This window comes from Nothoprocta perdicaria, unplaced genomic scaffold (genome assembly GCF_003342845.1).
Source record: "Nothoprocta perdicaria isolate Ctin4 unplaced genomic scaffold, notPer1 scaffold_1, whole genome shotgun sequence".
Classification (NCBI taxonomy): domain Eukaryota; kingdom Metazoa; phylum Chordata; class Aves; order Tinamiformes; family Tinamidae; genus Nothoprocta; species Nothoprocta perdicaria.
In genome coordinates this window covers 14,763,182-14,786,980 of record NW_020454093.1, presented here as the reverse complement: position 1 = coordinate 14,786,980, position 23,799 = coordinate 14,763,182, and the positions used below count along the sequence as shown (strand labels likewise).

Genomic DNA, 23,799 nt, shown 5'->3' with positions numbered 1-23,799 from the left:
TAGAAAGAGCACTGACTTAGCGTCTCTTGAGTCTGAAGGAAAAGCAAATTTCAGGTATGTACTCTTAGGTAATCAAATTTAAATATTATTAGTTAAAAGATCAATTTGATTTCAGTTTTTGTTACAGCAGAAAGGATTTTAGATGGATGATGATTCTAGACTGACTGATGCTGAACTTTTACATCTGAAGGCAGTTTTTTAAGCTTTTAGCATTTTCAGATTTTCAAAGAAAATAAAATGCTATATTAATTTATCATTATTTATTCTTTTATGTTTTTAACTTGGATATAATATTGTATATGAGAAGAGCTGGAATTAAAATTCTAAGCATCAAAATTCATAATTTTGAATTAGTTGAGTTCCACTTAAAAACCTTTATTTATCTCTTACCTATGTAAGTCACATCCACATAATGAGGATCAGAGGTGTTACTTCCCATTTTGTTAGTTGCCTTTACAGTAATATTGTATATAGTCCAGAAAGAGGTGTGCTTTTTATCAAAGTAGCAGGAATTGGGGCCTGCAGTTCTGTAATCTGGGCACTCATAAATTTGCTCTTCTCTGAAATGAAAGAATCACAGAGATTAGGATGCATACAGAGTGCAACACTTGGCTTTGATTACTCAAGTTCAGTGTCACTCAGGGCTGAATCAGGTTCTTCCTGCCAGACACTGTGAAGAACATTAGAAACCTGCTTTCAGACGAAGTGTCTCGGGGCAATTCCAGTGACTGTGGTAAGCTCCGTGTCCCAGGATAAAAACTACTCAGCCTGGAGTGCTCCTGCTGCTGCGAACACAGCAGTAGGCTAGTGAATCACAGCTCTCACTTTTCCAAAAGCCATTTTCCACTGCCTAGTCCTTACGTGGTCCAAACAGCAAGTAGAAAGTAATTGCCAAAGCCTTCTAACCCATGTATTGAAGAGCGGGTGTTTTCAGTGTTCAAGTTTATGTTAATTCTGCCCAGATCACAGGTTTCTATTTAGTTTTTTTCATCATCTTTTCCTCCTCCACAAATCTACTTTCCACCCAATTTGCACCTGTTAAGCATGGTATATGTGTTTCCAGGCTCCTCTGAGAAGCAGAATAACAGAACAGAATGGTGTGGATGTTGGCCTCACACTCTGCCCTGTCTGGCTGCACTGGTGGCCTGTCTTTTTCTACAGACCGAGGTCCAGCTTTTCTGCAGTTCAGCATCCAGTTAGGTCAGTCCAAGGCAGAGCAGAGCTGGGATGAACTAAGATGTTCACTTTACGAGTTCCCCAGAAAATGAGCATTTGGCACTTGACTTGAGTTTGAGGCACTAAATTGCCACAGAAGCAGTGAAACATTCATGGCTTATGAACACTTGTTGAAAAAAAAAGCATCATCAGAAGATGAAAATATCTGGTCACTTCRGAAAGCCTTGTCTGGGGCTGTGTAGGCAAGGAGCTGCAGGACTGCATCACAAGTACTATTTTACACGGTTGCTGCAGCATGACAAATTTCAAGGAAGTCTATCCACACCAGAACAACTAATGGCAGTTTGAAGAAAAACTGACATTAAAAAGAGATCCAATTTCAACCCTAAGTATGTTGTTGCTATTCTAGCAAATGTCACTTGCACAAAAGGCTGAAGCTGTTTTTTCTTCTCTGATAATTGTCTATGATGAATGAGCAAGTGGAAAAAGGCAGCTCCTAAATGCRAAACCAATTAGGCTTGCTTTTCTAGATGCTTCTGATAAATCACTGAATAATTATCTTATTACCCTTCTTTGCTGTAGAGCAAAGTATAGTTAGTAGGATGTCCTCCATCTGAACCAGGTTTCCACCAACAAGTAAAGGTTTCCTTTTCTGGGGAACGACATTTTATTATCGTAGGCTTTTCAGGAGGTGACTGTCCTGCAAAAAAATAGAGAAATGAAGTAATTAGTAAGTTTAAAACCTTAATTTATAAACCACTCTAAAGTGGAGCATAGGAAAGTAAAAGGTTTTGCTTCAGTATTGCCTCCTACTTCCATCAGCCAGATTTTGACGCAGATTCAGAAGCCTTTTCCACTGCAGCTCTGCTGAGGGACTATGTTCCAGTTTCCCTCTACACCYCTGCCTCAGAAAGGTGATAGGGGATGGTCATACACCATTACAACAGGTTCTATAAAATGATTTAAAATATACTCTGCGAATCAGTCTTCTACATGAAACAATTTCCCTTTAAAAAGAATGTTTCCAGATGCTTCCAGTTATTTCCAAAAATATGTTGTTGCTTGCTCTGACTTTTAAGAAAAAAAAGAAGAAATTGTCTGTKTTTATGTCCTTGCCAGTAAGTCAGTGGCACCTGATCATGCTAAGCTGACTCTTAAGATATGAAAATGAAATTCTCATATTTTCTTTCACAGTGACATTATGATCCGTATCTAGGCTACTTGTCTGATTGCTGCCAAGCAGCTTCTTATTACTGATTTGGATTCCTGATGCTATTACAGACAAATGCTCTATGCTATTACAAAAGCATAGCATTTACAATATGGTAGAGGGAAGAAAGCACTTAAGTTTCAACTAGGAGGTTGCTAGTCAAAAATCTGATGTGATTGAAACTGTTGCAGATGGGTATTTGTGGCAAAATATGGCCTTATTACATTAATAATATATATTTTCCACTGTTTAGAATAGGGTCATTGATTTTTCAAATTCTAATTGCTTAAAGCAGATCTGAAAATGGGCCATTTCTATCTTTTATTCTGTTAACAATATTTCAGCAATCTTCATGTCAAATAATGAATAATAGAGTTAATGACAAAAGGAGAAAATCCGAGACAACCCGACTGCAATGTCTGATAAAAAGATACAAGGTCACTCCTATTTAATGTGTCCATTCAAAGCCAAGAGGACACTGATAACTGTTCCCACGTGAGAGCTGCTGCAGTGTTAGGCTCTGCTGGACATGGTGGCCACTTCAGTTCTGTTCCCAATGAACAAGCTAACGACTCTCATACAAGTGCTATTTTCTCATATCTTACAGATGAAATCAACAATTTTTCTAAATGGAGAGACAGGACCCAAAAGCTGTGCAGACTTGTCTGCTTCAGAAGCGACTTCCTAGCACATCCCGGTCTGTCCGTTATAGCCAGGTTCAGCAGAGAGGCCAAGGACTGAGCGGATCAACAAGTCTAAGCATGCAACTGAACACCAAAAGGGGTAAATGGCATGGAAGCCTTTTCTGCAGCACTGTGAGGGATCTGGGTGAGGAATCTGGTTTAAGGGCTGCCATTTCGGTCTCTTTCACAAAACTGAAATAAGAGTATACACAAATTTAGCAGAATAGTAAACATTCACTCACCACTAGGGATCTGAATTTGTCTTTCTGGGCTCCATCCACTCCATTCTCCACAGTCGAGCATGCAACGGACCTGAACACCATATTTCAACCCAGCATTTAAATTCATCACCTTGTACTGCGTCTGCACTCCCACAGATACTGTCTAGAAGAGAAAACAGACTGTAGAAATAATAAAGAATTGGGGCATATTAATGAATAAATCATAGAGGCATATCCTATCCTTGTGTCATTGACTTTTGAAGGGTTTTGGTCAAAGATTTGATTAAATGCTAACTACAAAGACGTAAATGTAGTGGCTGACTTAATGGGAAAACTTATTTAGGGACACTGAGATTCTGCTACTTTAATAATTTTTGACTTTCCCTAAATCAGCATTCCATGAACTCCAAGATATAATGAACACTAGAGGTAGGCTAACTCACCATCACTCTATGTGGTGCTCTCAAGGGCTTACTATTAAGTTTTCTACATAGACTCTTTGAATTACTCTTCAGAAGTCTAAAACCACAGATCTTTCTCTACTTGTTTCGGCACCAGCAATCCACGTAGCGCTGAGGATACCTTGGTCTTAAGAATGGAATTTGATTCAGGTATCTCASTTGTGAGAATTCAGTGGCCCACTTCTGGCAAAATGGCAATAACTGGGAATATGAGGGAGGATTCTGACCATATAGAAGAGAATCAATGAATCAATAAGCTGCTTTGACCCTGATCAGCTTTAAACTGTGTGATCTGAGCATTTTTTCACTGTAACTCTCAGCAAGAGATACATTTAATGATAGCAAATACAATTAAAGCTCTATCAGTGGGCTTTTCAAATACAAATACAAATTAAAGCCCTATCAGTGGCACATTTGCTTTTAGCACACGATGTTCTTAGATAATTAGTCAAACACCTAGAATTTCACTGTCACTGCAAACTCTTCCTTCCTTAAAGAGGTTGGGGTACATTAATTTTGCTATCCTCTTAAAACTGTAATGTGGATAACACCAATACATTAAATTCAGGTAAGAGAACTATCTTTAAAGAGGAGCTATGCAAGAAATATTTTTGTTTCCTTACCTCCCACTTTTCCTCTTCCTCAGGTTTGAAGCGTAACTCATAGTGATACACGTGCCAGTTGGAGCTGTTCTCAGCTAGCGGAGGGGGAGACCATTTTGCCCAAAGGTCTGTTACACCAGCAGATGTTGTCATTTCTAGAGAGAGGTCCACAGGAGAATCTGGCTGAACTGTGTAAAAGAAAATTTAATATTTTCAAATATATATTTTTTAATAATAATTTTCCCTCAGAAAATGTACCCCCTTAATGGCATTGTACTTAATCATATTAATGTCAGTTGAATCTACTGTCCCATGAGGGAACGGCATAATAGGCTTCTCTTTAATAGTGTTTAACTGGTATTAATTTATCAGACTATTAGCAAATTCTAGAGTTTATTCTGAATTTGTCAGACTAAAGAATGCAAATCATATTTTCATTAGGTCACTCTTAGAAAATATAAAGGTTAGATATTTCATAGGTAAAAAGAATGAATAACTTTATCATTATAATGCATAGAATATGCATATGCAGAAAGCAGAATGGAGTTAGGAATGAGAAATATTATGAAAAAAGTGCACCGTGAGCTTTGGCAGTTATTTTTATTCTCCAGAGATTGCAATGCCAGCAGCCAGAAAGATGTTTGCATTTGGAAGATTTGGCCTGGGACATTCATGTAGCCTATCCTAATTTGAAAGTTTCATAATCAGTATTGCTAGGAACCCGCAAAACTGTCATCAAATGTAGTGGAAAAAGTGAAGATAACTATTAATTGGAGCCAACCTTTTCAGCAAAAAAAAGAAAAAGACAATAAATATATAATTAATTAAATTAAAATTAAATTTTCACATTAATTACAGATGCATATTGTACATCATCTGTAGATAAGCCCTCCTCTATAACCATTTTCACATAATAAGGAAAGAAATCTTTCAGCACTAGTCGTTCTGGGATTAAAAAAGAGATATATCCCCAACTAGTTTTTTTTCACATTTTATTCTTCCTTTTTTACCTATGCAGGTCACATCCACATACTGAGGATCTGAGCTGTTACTTCCAAATTCATTTGTTGCCATTACTGTGATATTATATGTTGTCCGGTGGTTGGTGTACGTTTTATCAAAGTAGCAAGAATTGGGACCTGATGTTCTGTAGTCTGGACATTCATAGACTGTTTCTTCACTGAAATAAAATAATGTTATAAGTTAAAAGGTGAGGAAATGAAGAAAATCAGGCTTTTTTTTTTTTTTTTTTTTTTTTTAGTAATGGTCTAGATTCAGCCAAGTACTTTAAAATATTTAACTTTAAGCATGTATATAATCTCATCTCTGGGCAACATTTTGTGAGTGTCAAATGGAATTAGCATAAATGCTTTATTGAATCAAAAAGCCATTTTTCAGTAGCAATTGTCAAAAGCTGTTTGCTGTTTTTCTATACATAGGAATAAGTTAACAAAAGAAAGGAAAAGGAAACTTCCAGAGACAGTGCAAGGCATTTTTTTTAATGTTTGAAAGCAAGTTAAAAGAAAATTAAGCACATTTACTTCGACTAAAGAAGGACAGTTGCTAAATTTTCACTGGAAAGTAACTTGATGGGCCTATAGCAGGAGATTTTTTTTTTCAGTGAGATGTTGATTTATTTTTCATATTATCCTCACTACTATGTCAGATTTATTTATTTATTTATTTATTCATGGTCTCTTACCTACTACCTATGTCTTCAGCAGATTTAATCAAAACTGGTAAGTGTCTGTTCAGAGAGCAGGACTGTTCTGGGCTGACTTAAATCATAAAGACCTAAAATACTTACAGAATGTTCTATTCTAACTGAGATTGAAACATCTGATCTTTCATAAAATCAAAGCTCTGCAGATGTGCCCACTTTGGATAGAGGAAGTATCATCTGTCTCAGACTTCTGAGTTGACTGTGATAACTTCACTTGAGAAGTCAGTCAACTGGGACAGCTGACTGTGGTAATTTCATTAAAAGCTGCATCTTTCTGAATCAATACTGAATAAATCCAAATTTATTTAATTTAAGCAGGGAAGTCTGAGGATTTGCCTTTTTTATTCTGAACTTCACCAAATTCCTTCAAAGAAATGCAATCTCTGTACTTCCCTATTCAGAGATCTCTCTTTTCAGAAACAAAAGGCACGTTTATGTAAATAAACACAGGTTTAGCAAAGTAGCTCAACATTCAACAGGTTTTATCCTTAAGCAGTACGAGGGAGTCACAGTTTTAACTCTGAGGTGCAAAACTCGCATCTGATTTTTCTCCATTTTGTGGACCATTAGGTTGCCTACAAATCCAGGAAGGGAAGCAAAGATTCTCCTGCCATGGACTTGCTGTGTGTGGCAATGGAAAAGCTCCCTGGGAGGACAGTGGGACAGGTCCTGGCTGCTGTGGGGCCATGGCAGCCCGCAGGGTGCCCAGCTCCTGTCCCGCTGGGAGAGCTGGCCTGGCTGTGCCCTGACCTCCCCCTCCATGAGGTAAAACCTGTGTGCCTCGTAAGATGGAGAAGTTACATCCTTCCCACTATGTAGGAGAATTTCCCAGGAGACTAGGGATTTTTTGGCTCAGATAAGTTTAATTATAAGCAATCTGTTCAGTTTGGTACTTGCAGTATTTACATTTCTTTGACCAAGGGGAAAGCTGTTCGTTTCCTGAAGCCCTTTTTTGGCTGTCTGAGGTTTAACATGCTCACCATGAGTTAACACACTATCATGAGGTTTAACATACATAGAAATGGGTTTAATATATTGATGTGATCATTTCTTCATTCAGTCATAACCATCGTTTGGTAATTCACTGAATAATGATGCTTTTTACCTGTCTTTGCTGTAGAATAAGGTGTAATTGGTAGGAAGTCCTCCATCTGGACCAGGCTTCCACCAGCAAGAAAAGGTGTCCTTTTCTAGAGAACGACATCTTGTTATCTTAGGTTTTCCAGGAAATTGTTGACCTAGGGAAGTGCAGAAATCCAGCTAGTTCCATTAGAGTTGGACAACAGTAAATTTGATAAGAAATGTATTTTTGAAGAAAASAGTTATGTTAAATTATGGACTGAATTTGGTAAATAAATCTGCCTAAATTAGTCAAAAATTTCACAGAAGTATATATATTTTATTTCAAGTTTATAAATGATTAGTAATGCTTTTCATTTTTTAAATGAACTTTCAACGTAGAAATAAACTCAATAATCTCTAACTTAAATAAAAATCTTGTAAGTAAATATATGGCTGTTTGTTTTTTTCCAAAGTATTCAAAATGTATCATTTTAGGTCTCTTTACAGCTAAATTTCACCCTCATTTTTTCCATACAACTGAAATTCCATTATTTGCACTAYTGTAAAAATATTTCATATTTGGAGTAAATCACAAGTTATAACAATTAGACGAAGAAAGATTCAATGAGCTGGATGGATTGGTAAACTCAATGTATTTATTTCTTACTTAAATTTTGCCGAATGATCCAATATATTCAAGAAAATTTCCTATTAAGACCACTTGTCATCAACTACTTAGAACATAGACCATAAGTAACATACATTTTGATATGAGGCGTATGGCTTTTTAACCTAAGTTTAAGTTTACTTCAATTAAGTTCCATACTACATCCTTAATAGAGCTACTATATATGATGCTAATTCCCAAGAAGGTAACACGGGCCGAGTGAGTGCTTTTCAACAGTGTTATTTTATCATTAAATTATTACTATAAAAAGAGAAGTGGATTCAAGCKATTTTCAAAATCTTCACAGAGAAGTTTATAATAAATATGAATTTAAATTTGTACAGGTTCCAGTGAGGATCAGGACAGATTGGGTAAAGCCTCAGACTTTCCTGAATAAAATGTTTTAAGGAAAACAGCCTGTGAAGTGTTTCACTTACCAAACAGACACACTGTGGTCAGAGAAAGCAACAAAATAATTGGAACTGAGGAGATAAATTTCTGTGTCATGTTGTCCGCTCCTCCCCAGGGGGTAATATCAGATCAACGTCTCACTGGAAAATAAGCCATCACGAAATGGTTAATGACAATGCTTACCGTATAGGACATATCACTGGCTGGATCAAAGTCCTCTTTGAATTGTGGCTAGTTGAGCCTTGTTCTTTCTGAAAAGGGTGCAGCAAGAGTTATACTCCTAGGAAAGCTACATCAGAGAGCTGGAAGTAAGTCTTCCTGAAGGTCTTTTAACCATCTGCTGTTAGCCTTGATGGAATTAGAACTTCAAAGCATTAACAAATCTTGCATATTTATTTGGCATCTCGGGATACTGCATGTTTTTCTTAAAGCTCTAACTTCCAGACTTAGGAACTTACTGAAGAAATCACCCTTTAAATAGGAAAATATATATTTGTAGCCCTGTTGATACAAAGAATATAATTTTAACTCTAAGGCTTCTGAAAACAGAAGGCAAATAGAAATCCACAATTTATTAAATATTTCTGACCTTTAGCCAATATCTCATGACTTATAAATGCTGAGGACTGGCAATGGGGAATGGTGGATCATCTCASCTGAAGGGTGCTCCTCTTTCTGTGTGCTCAAATCATTGTTTTCATTTTTTTGCAGTAAAATAGAAATGCAAAGATCAGAAAAAAATAGAAACTAGGGAAAATATAGCATCACTTCACCGCTAACTTCTCAGAGGGGATACAATTAGCCTCCTTCCTGGACCAGCAAAGCCAGAGGAAACGTTGCCCAATGCGAGCAGCTGGCAGGGGTGAAGGCAGGAGGCCACCAGCTCTGCGGGGCAGCTCCTGCTGGGGCTGACACCACCAGATGTCCTCAGAAATCAGGCCACGGCTCGGGGACACCAGCATTCCCCTGCTCTTGAATCTGGCTACTTGGTCTGCAGAAGAGAATGACTTAAACAAAGCTCCTGCTCCTCCAAGCACTGTGTTTCCCGGCTGGAGAGGGTGACCGGAGTGGCCTAGCGGATCCCCTAGAGCCGGTCTCACACGTTGAGGCTGCAGATTCGCAATTCCCTGTGTGAAAAGGAAGCCCCTTTCCTCAGCCCCAAATACCTCAGCAGGTATTTGTACACTTGAGAGCCTCTCAGTGCTTGTGCTGGGGGAGACTGCTTGCTGAGCAAAACGCTTTGTGATATCAAATGATTCCATTTCATTATGCAGTTCATTTTCTACACCCAGAAACTCAGCCCATAAATGGTTTTTGAGAGCAAAGGCAAAACCTGTTTATTAATCAATTAATTTAACTGATTCTGAGTGTGTCTACCAGCGACAAATACTGCGCACAATGTGTTAAAGGACATTTGGCTACATTTTCATGGACTACTTCCGAACATCTAGGCATGCACATGTGCCTGGATCATGCACACAYGCCTGGATCATGCTCTGCAGCATTGCGTTTGTGTTAGTTTTAAGCTCACATACTGCTTTTGGCATGCAGTCAGTGCAGAGCGGGACGTTTAAATATCAGCTCCATTGTGTAAGCACATGCTAATTTTATGAGCGTAAACAAGCTGCAGGCACAAATGTTAGTGTTTAACTTCAGAAATAAACTGAAAACTTGGTGTTACGTAATGCAGAACACACAGACTGTGGAGTTCATGCAAGAAAGAGGTGCGTATTTTCACAACTGAAGGTGAAACAATGAGCCACAAACAACAACTATATCTTGTATTTATATATATATATATTCATTATTGTATTATTTCCCCAAATAGTTGGAAYATTTGCCAGTAGGAAAACAGGATAATGTTCAGATCTCAACTACTGAAGAACCAAACTAAGAGCATTAAACTAATGCACTTAAAAACAGATATTTCTTCTTGGGAGCCTTTTTTTTGATTAAAAATGTGATGAAAATGAACCTTTTTTTTGTGACATGGCGGTCAAAAAAAAAAAAAAAAGGAAATATAGCTCTAAAATAGAAAAGAAGCAGGAGAGGAATATGGACTCACTAGTGCCACAAACTAACATCTGGAACATGTAAATCTTTAAGTACAATTTTGATATCAGAAAAAGTAATTCAGGTTAACCTATTTAGAGTAGAGTTAGAAAACACCTACTAAAATAAGGAGGGAACAGAGAGGAAAAGAGATCTCATGCTAGAGACTAAATTAATTGGTGTTTTACCCCAGGAAGGGATGTAAMTGTATTCTATAAACACACAGCAGGGGGTTTAGCACCGAAAGAAGGAAATACATGTGTAACTTCTAGTACATGTTGGGACCAGAATAAATGGCCATAATTACTACTAAAAAATAGAAAAAGTACTGTAATCATCACAGCAGTGAGGATCTGGRGAAGTTTGCTAAAAGCAATTTAATTTTCCTGTAGAGTCTGATTTATTATAAATAATATGATGTGGTTGTTCTTGATAACTGTGGACTTGGTGACGCAGTGTAGGCTTTCCATGGCTATGTTCCTATTCAAGCTAAACACCTTGATTGATTAGGTGAAATAACCTGACACAGTTTCACCTGAAACAGGTGAAAAACTGAAAAGTTAGAAAATAGGGCACAAATATGAGATGGTTAGATGTACATTTTTTAATTTCATGATTTAATGCTTTCCAAATATTTTCTATTAAAGAATTACCACAGCCTCTGTTCTTTTTAGGGTCATAAATAGTGTTTAAAAGCATTTTTGAAAAGTCTTAATCTGATACTTGTGTATTACTTTCCAAAGAAATGCCAGCAGCAGCTGAGCAGTGGTCAGAAGGCTTCAGGCACACAAACCATATTCCATTCATTCCAGTGCCTGCATTTCCATAGTTGCCTGCTAATTTCTATTTGTGGTTCTAATATTATTTGTAAGGCTTCTAAAAAGCTCTCTTGATTTTTAAAAATTCTTACTTTAACTGAAAAAATTAATGTCCACTCTGACACGACTGTATCAAAAGTGTGCTCCTGCTATCTTCAACATCAGAATCCTTTCACATAAGGACAACAAGCAGTACTGAAGGTGTTAAGAATAAGAGAAGGCCTCACCTTAGGAWGGAATACATTCTTTTACAAGGGATACAGTGGACACTGGCTTGCCAGTATGTCATGTAAAACCAAGGCCTGWATAACTGATAATTAAATATTATATGCCTCCTTTTTGAAATTTTAGATTTAATTCCAATAAGGTTATGATATTTTGACATCACAGTTGAATTTCTCCCTTCTAACACAACTGGGCTACATGATATTTTTTAGCTGCTTCCCATCCCAGAGTTTTCTGGGATGTGCATCTTGATAGAGACTGAAATTATTACTGTGGCTTTAGAGCACACTGAAGTGAGCATTAAATTCCTGCAAAATAACCCCGCTCTGTAATTAATATGAAAGTGTGGAGTTGTAAAATGTACTTGCAATGGCACCAGATGAAGTTGCAAGCTAATATTAATACTAAAATCAGGAGCTTTGGAGCTGGGTTAAGAGACAAAATGTCCTTATTCTACTTCRGTTCTGGTGCTTACATGCTTTTCTGTCTCTTTCTTGGTTGTGCTGATGGACATGTTTCTTGAGGTTGACAGGGAAGTCTTTACTCGGTTCTGCACAGATGGAAAACTTTTTGGTTTGCAAAGTTTCCAGGCTTGTAGGAAGGCGGCAACAACTGTGTCCGACAGCATCCACTGTCAGTGCTATTCATTTCCTCACCCATTGTTTTTGCTAGGGTTGACAAAGAAARCTAAAGTCAAATGTACTCTACCAATCAGGGAGCAAGACTTGCAACCTTACTAGTTATAATGAACAATGTCCAGCTCTTAGGCCTGCAGTAAGACAATGTAGGGAGTCTCCAAAGGATGTAGTTCCTTATAATGCCACTAGCTGACACAATGGCATTYGAGCTACAGGTGTATGAAACCAAGTACAAAGAATAGAATAAAGCAAGAATATGACATTCTGCGACATTATGTAAAATCCTACTGATCAGACATTCAACTATGCTGTGAGTTTGGCATGAGTTGGCTTTCCCACACTGAGCTCTCATATGTGAGCACTGATGACGTACGCCCATATCGAGACAACAGAGGCATCACAATCACTAGATGTATTTCTGCATCTTGGTTGGRATTATACTGAAAATCAAAGCTGTGGATATGCAGTAGGTGTGCACATCTCTGCTTTCTTTTTGAATGAGACTTAATCAGAAGTGTCTAAATTCTGTGTCCCTCAAGCATCCAGTACAGCCCTCACAGAGGTGCATAGCTACAGAGCAGATTGGAAGCTCAGATATGCCTCCTATCTGAATTTCTTCTGTCTAATTCCAGGTGGCCACATTTAGTATATAGATTTTGTGGACTTTCTTTCTCCAAGAGCTCTGTAAGAAACCCTAGATACCCACTTCAACTTCTTGAATTATCTTTTCTGGGAACAAGCACTTCATATTAGTGTATTACGCAAGCTGAAAGTACCTACAAGGTCTTTTGGGATTTCTGTAACAGATTTTTGAAACTACTTTTCCCTGAATTTCTCTCTGAAACAAACCTTTTCTGAAGGAACKTTCACAGTTCTTTCTTTGAATCGTAGGCAATATGTGATGCTGAGCAGAACAACTTCTCTCCCCCATAGAGATGTACTCTACTCAGTCTGGAAGACTTAAATCATTTTGAGAAAGAAAAATCATGAAAGTCCAGCCAAGTGAAAATATTTACATGTTCAATTCTCCATCAAAGTATTCATATACCTAATTCCTATTGATTTTACAGAAGTGAGCCCAAAGCTCTTTTTAAAGTTCTCAAAATCTGAATCAATAAGACAGGCGAAGGCAATAGAAAGCAAGCATCATTATTCCTACTGAGGGTACCAATGCAGAGAGACATGAAGTGCTTTGCTCTAACTCATAGTAGAAATGTACCAAATGCTATGAACTCATCCTTTTTTAATAGTTTTATTCTGAACACCAYCACCCCTGCCTTTCTTTTCCCGGTAAAGAACGATTTAGCTAGCAATGACAGTCTTACTCTTCCAGTTTCATGGCTGCTGAAGATTCGGTTTCCTTCCCTGGTGGTGTGTGTGTAGCCATAATTTCAGGATTTATATTCTTAGAGCAGTCTTTTACAGACAAGAAAAGCAAAAGCTGTAAAGTGTAAAGTTTCAGAGTTTGAAAGTGAGAATTTAAATTAGTACCAAAAGTTTTCTCTTCAAATACTAAATAAGTTCAGCTCTCCCAGCCCCATCATCTTAATATGATATTGTTAAATAAGATTTATATATAGCATATTCATGAAATACAAGGTAGAGCTTCCTACCTAAATGATTCATGTGTGTAAGATTTTTGTTCCAATTTCTCATGAATATCCAATCAATTGGTAATCTGCAAGAAAAAGGGTAATTCCAGTATCAGTATACTTACTGCAGGTATCGTCACTTTATTCCTAAAACATAAAGAGCAATAGGTATTTGATAGTAGCCTATTCAAATACTGACACTTCAATTCATTAAGTTGAAACCTCAAGGGAAATAATGACTATGGTAAAATACTGTGTATCACTTTGTATTTTCTATTATCTGTATCAATAAAAGCAAAACATTCAAGTAATTAAGCATGCTATTTGAATGTACTAGTAGATGGCACAAGGCTATATGTTCAAAAGCTAATGGATCTCACACAGGAAAGCCAGCTGGGATGGGGTCAGCTGAGCTGTGTTGGGAAGGAGGGAGGAATTTGAAAAAAGAGGAAGATATCTTACAACTAACACCAAGAACAATCGGGACAGACTGGAGACCAAGTGGAAAGCAGTATTGTTCAGTTACTGGGGTAACTGGCTTTTGGCTTGTTATATTTCAATMAAGTTGAAGAGAATAATGAAATACTACAAAATTATTTTGCATTACATTACATCAATACATTACCGTTAGAGAGAAGCAGATTTAACTGAGAGCAATAAATGTTTTCTTTTTCATGTACATATATAAAAGGGTCCAGTTAACATAAAACTGAAGAGCAAAAATAAATTTGCACTCAAGCATGACATGAGGTTATTGTGAGTATAAAGATAGAGCTCAAGTAAATGCTAATTATTCTAGAGGACAGAAATCAGATTATCAGTTCTGTGCTGAAAGTGTTTAATTCCAGATGGGATAAATAAAAGACATCTCTTAAATACAGCCTGTCTTTTAGTAATAGATCACAGGAATTAAAAAATAAAAAGGAAAGGAAAAGAAAAAGCTGCCTGCCTAGTTTTAGGGGAAATGTATGGATGTGATTGCTAAATAAAAATGTGTGAAAATCACTCCTGAAGCCTGCCGTATTTYCAAACAGACTTCCATCCTTTCATCTACATTTTCTATTACCTGAGAATACATCAGAAACATAGGGCTCTCTCCTACCATCAGATTTTATTGTGCTCTTCTGACTGCTTTCGTCAGGCAGTGGTGTCATAAACTGGTGTCAGGAACAATCCCTACAAACTATGACTGACATAAAAATGTTGTTTTTACCAAGCTACAGTAGTAGCATGGGAATGTTCATATTTTAGATCTTGGAAAGGATCATGAGAGTGACAGCGTTGATCTTCTGCATAAAGCAGAGCAAGACTCTAACCCAATTCTTCTATAACAAGTTACATTTACTGAAATTACTTTAATTATAATAGAACTGATAACACTGAAGAAAAAAAGAATTTCTGCTATTTAGCAGTTAGAATATAACAGATCAAAACTTGAATTTTTTTGACTCTAATTTCAAAAAAAATTTAACCAGTGCAAATTTTCATAATTCCCAAACAAACATCATGAAATAAATATCAAAACACAATATTTTGTTTTGAATTTTTTCCGATAGAACACTTTCTAAAATTTAAGCAAATATTCACATAAGTTCAGTCTGATCAGAACTTTTTCTTTTTCTGTGCCTGAATAGTTTTTCCTGATGAGCGTGTGTGATGGCTTTGAGGAAAAGCATCTTCAGGATCCTAGTGGCTGCATCACCAGGGCAATGCTGAAGGCAGCTGTGACCTTAGCTCTAGCACAATTGCTTCACTGCCTGTCTTTGAAACAGCCCTTTTTGGCTTAGTCTGGGCCTGAAGTATTTCTTCAAAGCATTACAGCTGTGGTAAGACAGTAGGGGCTGAAGGGAAATAAATGTTCTTATTCAATCACAAGTACGTTCAATAATTAACAATAGCAGCAGGAACAGACAATACTTTTAGATAAATAATTGTATTCCCTTTCAGTATTCTTTTTTTTTTTTCCAGGAGGATCTCATGAGAGATCACAGAAGGAGCTCTGTCTTTGTCTTTTTCTGAGTACACATTGTACATTTAAACTTGTACTGCTTAAGTGACTGTGCAGTTATTCTGTAAAAACATAACTACCAAAAATTACTACTTCAGACTGACACAAACACTCAACGTCATATTATTTGTGAACTTGAACATTTCTCAAACATTCTCCCAAGTTTCAAACTTGTTGATAAAAGAGCTTTGTGATTGCCTGCTAAGAGCAGCTAATGCTACGTGGTGATGAAATAGCACACTGTTTGGCTGCAAGAATGAAACGATGTTTTTCTAGTAATCTAAAACAGAGGAGAAAAAAGCTTTTCTCATATTTATTTGAGAGAATTGCTGATGATAATGTGGTGAAAGAGTATATAACCTCAAGCTTCATTTCTGTGAGCTTAAAATAGCTAAAATAAATGCTTTGGCATCTAAACCTAAAGTATTATACTTTCCCTAATAAAGAAATATGGGTGCAGTATTTACACACTTGGCTTTAATCTTAGTGGCATTTTACGTATATTCTCCTCTACCTAATTCCAAAGTAACCCAGGATTTAACACATTTTGTAAACAAATCGTTTTCTTCAGGTGTTCAAATAGATGGCGTTGATCCATAATGTGTGTAACAAATCACAGAGCTTCCTTATGAGAAGTATCTCATTATAAACTATTCTGAACTTTCTACATACCAAACTAGCAACAATATCAATGCTGTTGTGTCAGAGCCCTGTTAAATTCCACGTAGCTTCCTTTCCAGCAAAAACATATTTATTTAATTACAGGATTGCAGGGAAAAATACTGAAGCTCCTAAAGGAGCTTGAAGGAAGCATATGAATCTCTGAAGGAAGCAAATTCATCCTTGAGCTCAAATTTCCTTTTTCTTCTTATTTTTTTTTATGATAATTACATAGACTGAATGAAGTATAGCACTAACCTGATCTAACCCCTTCGTCAAYACCGGCTGCTATTCCTCAGAGAATCCCCATCACATCTATTTGCCTTTTGGATTTTTCATTTATCTTGCAAGCATAAGGAAATGACTCTGAGATTGTAGACTGTGAGACCTTTATGTACTTGTTTACAGAATTAAGACTTATACTATAATCTCCCGGGGTCAAAGGTACATTTATTAATGTACTCATTCATTAACTCACTCATTCATTAACTCACTCACTCCCTCTGAATTTGCAAGGACAGTGCTGTGTCTTCTACTGAAAAATGCATTTCCAGAGTGGTATTTCCTTCTCGGACAGTAAGTGAAACATGTTTCAAAAACCTATTTCAAGAAATTCACGTTTCAAAGACTGAGATGTCTTCCTTGTGCAGCAAATGTAAACAGAGGGCTTCCTGAATAAGGATTAATTGAAAACAATACAGGATATTAGGCTTTGGAATATGCAGAGTGTTCCATTTGAACAGACTAAGGGCCTAAAAATGCCTTTCCCTCCCTTCTACCGTGATACCAAAGATATAAATGAGTGTTACTCAGTTTGCTTGACTCCCCTGCAGAATTTGCACATTCTTAAATGTTAAATAATGCAGAAATAGCCACTGAACAGAATTGAAAGAAAAGCTTTCAAAGAATAAAAAATATATTCTACATTACAGCAAAATATCTTTCACACTTTTCTGCATTAATTTCAGGTTATTTGGTGAAAAGACTCAGACTGAGAAGAAGGAAATCTGACTGTAGCACGTATCAACACACCAACGTATATCTGGTTTTGCAATAAATGTTTGTTATTCAGTCTGTTTATTGCCCAGCTTCAGTGACTGAATTTTGTCCTTTGCACTCACTTTCGGAATGGGTCTATGGTCTATACCATAATTATCAATTTTTATAAGTTTTTTTTTTTATAATGGATAACAATTTCTGCTTGGAAAACACTGGAGTCCAGGGTCCTCTGCCTTTAAAATGGCAATGAAGCCTCCATCCCTTTTGCAGGGCAGGGGGAGAAGGTCTGGAAGGGGGTGTTGGTGCACTCAGTTCAGAGCTGCTTACAAGCCAAGTGATCTGATACTCAAGTGAAAAAAAAGATATCAGAGAAATTCAAACTTTTGTTAACTGCAGAAAGACAAAGATGGCTTTGATACCGAAACATCTGCAATGTTACGTTTTAATTGGACTAAGGATATTTCACAAAAATATCATAAAACTAAAATGTGAAGGTCATAAAACTGAACTATCAGTGACATTTCTTTTAGAAGCATTTGATATTTACATAGAATCAAAGAAAAGGTCTAAGCAGCAGAACCTTCAATTGCCCTTTACATACTGGACTTCCTAGTAACTTGCAGCAAACTAGTAAATTTTACAAAGTAGGAAATTTTACTGAAGGTAAAATAACCTTAATCATAGCAATTTAGATCACTGGAAAACTAATTAATCCCTCCATAACTGGTGTCATCCCATTTTGTTTCAGATTCTAGTATAGTTGGATTTAATCAGTCATTTACTGTGGACATCCAGAGTTACCCAATAATATTTCAAATATTCAATTTGTGGTAAATCCACACTATTTTTTCCACATCCCTTGAAATAAAAACCTTATGTTGACATTTAAACATAAAGAAGTGACAAAATAAAAAAAAAAAAAAGCCCAGAATTGTGAATCCTGCTAATACAACACAGACTTTTAAATCCTTGCTTACATAAAATATGACCTTTCCATTTGATATAAAAGACACTTTTATTGAAACTRGAATCCACACCTTCAGTCTTTATTGTTACCCATATCTTTTCATATTGCTTTTTCAACGTTACCCTTTATAGTTGTGTGCTTGCAGTTTCTTGGCTGCACGCCCAGCTTGGTAAGATATTTTATATAATTAAAATGGAAAAATCTAATAACACAACCATGTTTTAAATCACTCCTCTAATAGAATCCTTGGGTTGCTCCACTGAAGCCGTGCTGAATATATGATTTGTATAACTTGACACTGTTCAATTGATACTGGCTCCAGACTTTCAAATCCAATACAGGGGGTTTGTTTAACTGGGTATGGTAGAATCCTAGAGCTGGAAGAGTTGGATCTTCCTTAATCATTAAACTTAATGTGGATGGTTTCCTTCCTTTCAAGTTTTGTGGGCCCCTTGAACGTAGAAGCAAAATGGATGGTTACACCTCTAAGAAGGCTGACTAACTTTAATTCCCATCCAAACCTATAGCTCGAGTTTGGACAGTTCTAGATGGCGATTGCCAGCACATAGAGGAAAAAAGCAGCTCTGAAGCTGCTCAAGCACAAGCTTTTAAAGTTGCTACCTGGATGAAGATCATAGGAGGTTTTGAGGGCTCCTTAGAGATAGTCTTTCAAAGCAATGCAAAAAGTAATAGGCCCTAAAAGGCCTACCAGGTCCTGAGATAGGACCAATCAGGTGCAGGCAGTATGGTTGGTAATTTAAGCATTTAGATGTAAACATACATTTTAGAAGTAAGTAGACTGAGTGGGTCACAGAAGTCTACTGGAGTATATGGAGCTTCTTGTTGTATTGTTTTTTCTGTTCTTTTCTCCTCAAACACATTTCTATAGTCATTTTTATCTTACTTTCAGAGCCATAGCTACATTTATACACTTGCTACCCTACTTTTAATTTACATAGATACCTTTTATGAAGTAGGATAACTGGGACAAAAATTACAAGCAGTTTAATAATCCATCTTAATTCATCTTCATAGTTAAATGCTGCCAAATTTGTAAAGTACACCAAAGGACACAGTTCAACAGTCACTTTTGCAATACTCCTAACCTGTTTCAGACATTGACTGCCAACCAAAATGACCTGCTGATGCAGATATCTTTTATCCATTCTGGATTATTTTGTGAGCTACACAGGACAGGCCCCATGAATCATGGGTTGAGAGTGGCAGGAATACTGAGCTGAATGCACTTTTAAGACCTAATGAACTTCAGCTGTGTGTGGACAAGCTCGTGTCCTTCAAAAGAAGCTGCAAGTACAGCCAGCAAGCTGTGGTACCCTAGACAGACAAAAGAGATCAGTAGAAACGATCAAATGTCAGACAATTAGCTAAGCTCTGTAACATTTAGTCACTTATCCAAAGCCCATTTTTTAACTTTGATAGGAAAATTATATTGCCTTTTTTTTTTCAATAGAGATTTCTGGCACTTTCCTCCTCCACTGATGCGAAGGAACAGGAGTTCTCAAAACTGCTGAGACATGTTGTCTACGGGCATTGCATTTCAAGGATCATTCCACTATTACTGTTTCCAACTCTACTTGAAATTATTCCAATGAAATTTATACTTTGTAAGTGAAACTAGAAAACACTGATGTATGTGCAGAAGCATGCAAAAGGAAATGGTCATGGGATCTTTTTCAGCTCTCAGACTGTTCTTGTTTGAGCAAGAACGCTTATTTTTTATTCCAATAAATACCTACAATAGTTTCACAATACAGCAATACAATAATAGATYGCTAAATCAACCCCTACAAAGTAACCAGCATGTTGCTACACAAAATGTGAAGATTTATCCTTATATTGAACCTTTATTTCCTAGCTTAAACTTCATTTTCATATGCAGTCTCAAATCACCTTGTCCTTCAAGTTATGCACAATGTTAAAAAGCACAAACAAATGCTGGGATTCACTTTACAGGATCACGTTCTCAGCAGATACAGTTGCAAGACTAGATGTACATGTAGGTTTTCCTTGAGTATAACATTAGAGTTCTGTTGGTGAATATGACTATGTCAGTGATATATTCATCGGACAGTTGTAAATAATTAGATGCAAGAAGAAAGCAGTCTAAGGTCTCTTATGAGGCAAAGGGAAGCACTTGTACAGAAAAAAATAATAGTAAAGCCTCCTGTCCTTCAGGAATCAGTTGTGACAGATTTCCATAGGACCACAGTATCACTAGCACTGCATTTCCTTTACATACTCTACATGTAGTAACTCCATCTGTTAAAACTAACTCATTCTAATAAGCAATCCACAGGTCAAAACAGATTTTTTTTTGTGTGTGTGTGTGTGTGTGTGTGTTATTATAGAATGTAAGTTCTAGGAATTATATATTCATACTTTATAAGACTCAGCAATCAAGCACATGGCTGTAGCGCTTGATCAAGCCACCTGCATGATCCTCTCCAGTCCTTCGAGAATCTTACTGATCAGAATCTACTTTTTGAGATTTCTCAGTGTTCCCTCTGAGGAACATAATGGAAACTACACACTGATCCATTTAGATGTTTCTATTATACTAAGTATTATAGCATCCAAGCATTTTTCCATGTAATGTCTAGAAAACATGAGTTGCTACCTGTAAAATATATGTTAAAAGGACTCTTAAAARAGTAGCAAACTAAATGTAGGTGAATCGTTGCAAAAGCTTAGGTAGTCATTTCTGCTTTGCCACAGTCTTGGCTAAAAGTCTGATGGAAGCAATAATTTCTCTGCAGGAATCTCTGCAGGCTTTAGTAGCAGCTTCTTAAGCTCAGTTTCATTACGCAATTAAACTCATTAGTATACACTCTGATATTAAACTGATTTTAGCTCACTGAATGTATGCATCTTTATCTGTCACTAAATTAAATAATTACATATAATTAAATAATTACATATAATTCATGACTAAAAAGTAAAAACAGCAGGAAATAATCTGTGCTTTTAGCACAGTGACAAGAGAAAAAATATAGCTCTTGGGCTAAATGTATCAGTTGGATATTTAAAAGGTCAGCAGGAAGCATTGATAATGTCATTATAAAAAAAAGAAAAAGGAAAAGAATAAATCTTTCCTCTGGTTCAACAGTCTTAAAACTTTCTTCTGCTACTATAGAAGCTAGAATTATATTTACTTTCCTTAGGGATAGTGCAGATTCTGGAATGCAGTTCTGAASATCAGAGAGAGGAAAATAACTCTAAGGGCGTAGAATCATGGGGGGACACCCAAGCCTTCAAGATATGATCCAGGAGAGGGAGAAAGCAGAAATGAATACCAGAATACATGTGTATGTTCTGTGTGTAGGAAACAAGAGAATTAGGTGCTGAGTTCTCTTCCCTTCTCTGCCAGTGACCCCTTTATGTGTRATCTTGGGCATCTCTTGCCCATCTGCAAAATGCATGGGCATTAATTCTCARTGAGATTTATAGCGTTTAAACTACATTTATAACTACCAAGTCCATAGAAACAAAGTTTTCCAAAATACTTTGAAGTCTTTAGATYTGAGGGAACTATTCATGGGCAGAACTATTGCTGGAAACAACTTAGTTATAAACCATTAAAAAAACCCTCCGAGTGGCATTGGTTTCTGGTGACCATTTCACAGGACCACAGAACTGTTAAGCTTGGAATGGAGCTCTGCACATCATCTAGTCCTCCCCTGCTCTAAGCTAGGTCAACTAGAGCAGGTTTCCCAGTGCCATGTTCTGAATATCTCCAGTGAAGGGGGTTCCACAGCCCCTCTGGGCAACCTATGGCACTGTTTGACCACCTTCACAGCCAAAAGGATTTTTTTCATGTTTAACAAAATTTCCTTTACTTCAGCTTGTGCTCATTGCCACTTCATCTTCCAGGAGGTACCACTAAGAGTCTAGCTCTGTCATATACTTCCCCCATCAGGTATTTATTCCCATTGACAAGATCTCCCCTTCTCCAAGCTGAACAGCCTCAGCTCTCTCTACCTTTCCTCATATGAAGGATGCTCCAGTCACGTCATCATCTTAGTGGCCCTTTACTGGACTCACTCCAGGATGCTCAAATTGGGGAGCTCAGAACTGGACAAAGCATACCAGATCTTTAACCTTAAGACTGTCTTACTCTTGATTTCAACACTCCAAAAGCAAAGCTAAAATATATGACTAATTCCATTTATAAGAGAGGGAGAGATTATGAAGCCAGTTCTGAAGGGAACTTTGAGCTCCACTACACTCATTTTCCAGTGTTGAATACGTATAAGAACTGGCACTGAGGTTCAGGAAATTCTGGTTCTAATATTGACTCTCCTTCTATTTTCTTTTATAAGATGCTTTTCCATTAGTCAAATGTCTGATTCCCTTTTTAGAGGGAATACTATGTTCATAACAAAGACAGCAGCCAATAACYAAATTCCTTTATAAACCACTTTATTTTTGACTTTACAGCCAAACCATTAAAGTCGGTCATATAAATTCTCCACCTGGGAACAAACCATCATTCTTCAGAAAGTTCGTTTGTTTGTGTTTGGATAACTGCATGGAAAATAAAAAGCTTTGTGATTTCTCAATATATTTTCCTCTCCCTCTATTAGCATGCAGATTGATAATCCCTAGCAAGAATTGTACCTTTGACACTTCTGGCTGAGTGACATTTTCAGTGATTGCACTGAGTTTACATCTCAGAACATTTTAATGATTATTACTTTACAAAAGCTGAAGGTGACAGCAGACTTCACACCACTGAGGAACAGGGGTCTTTGTCCTTTGTAGCATCTACAAAATATAGTGGTCTGTGATTTTCCTGCAGCTCTCCTTACATGACAATATCTAACCAGCAAAACCTTCCACTGCTCTGATGAAAGCAGTTGTAGAGAGTGAAGTTTGGGTGGAGAACCTGAGTGTGGCCTGGGGAGATGGGCTCTGTGCCAGCAATGACTACAGCTGCAAGAGGATGAGAATTCTCATCCTGAGTTTGGTAACGATTTACGTTTATCCTTCTTCTCAAACCAGTAGATAAGATTTGGATCACAAACGGAGGGTATAAAACAAAATCATTTCCAAACAGTTCTGTTTTATAGACTGTGATTGACCTGTGCTGAAAGGTACCAGGATGTGAAAGACATGAGTGACATTAGAGACATTTTAACACTTTACCCCACGCCCTCAGTTGTACCAAACATTTCTTGGCCACAGCCAAGAATTCTTTGTGCCCTTGAATATAGTACGTCTGTAATTTCAAGCAGACAAAAGGTCTTTCAGAAAGAGTTTTGCAATACCGAGTCAATAAGAGTTAACTTCTAAAATGAGGCACTAATACATGATTAAAGTAGCAACCAGTTTGGAAAAGAAAAACAAGCATGTTCTTCTCTGAACAGTGGAATTAATAAAACCTGATATTCCAAGAATTTGTTTTATCTTCCCACTACCATACCAACTTTGTTCTTCCTGCCATCCTCCAGGATTGGCCAAGACAGAGACACGCTATACCTGGCCTGGAACTAAACCTGTGTGGACTGGGTGGCTTCTACAGGAGTTGACTGGCTGGACAACATGCACACACTGACCARCCAAGTGCCTTTTGCTAAAGGAAATGTAACATTAACTAAACTCTG

The 23,799-nt window shown here is 37.1% G+C and overlaps 1 protein-coding gene across 1 annotated transcript in view; it reads right to left on the bottom strand.

Moving 5' to 3' along the window:
- The window catches only part of PRLR (prolactin receptor), a 67,005-nt gene that overhangs the window by 5,204 nt on the left and 38,002 nt on the right, over positions 1-23,799 (bottom strand). Inside the window, exons 2-9 of the mRNA XM_026038702.1 lie at positions 13,563-13,627; positions 8,243-8,356; positions 7,182-7,314; positions 5,364-5,533; positions 4,375-4,541; positions 3,312-3,453; positions 1,744-1,876; positions 391-560 (exon numbers count right to left, since the gene is read on the bottom strand). Coding sequence (XP_025894487.1) covers positions 391-560; positions 1,744-1,876; positions 3,312-3,453; positions 4,375-4,541; positions 5,364-5,533; positions 7,182-7,314; positions 8,243-8,312 — 985 coding nt within the window. The 5' untranslated portion in view covers positions 8,313-8,356; positions 13,563-13,627. The remainder of the gene's footprint in view (positions 1-390; positions 561-1,743; positions 1,877-3,311; positions 3,454-4,374; positions 4,542-5,363; positions 5,534-7,181; positions 7,315-8,242; positions 8,357-13,562; positions 13,628-23,799) is intronic.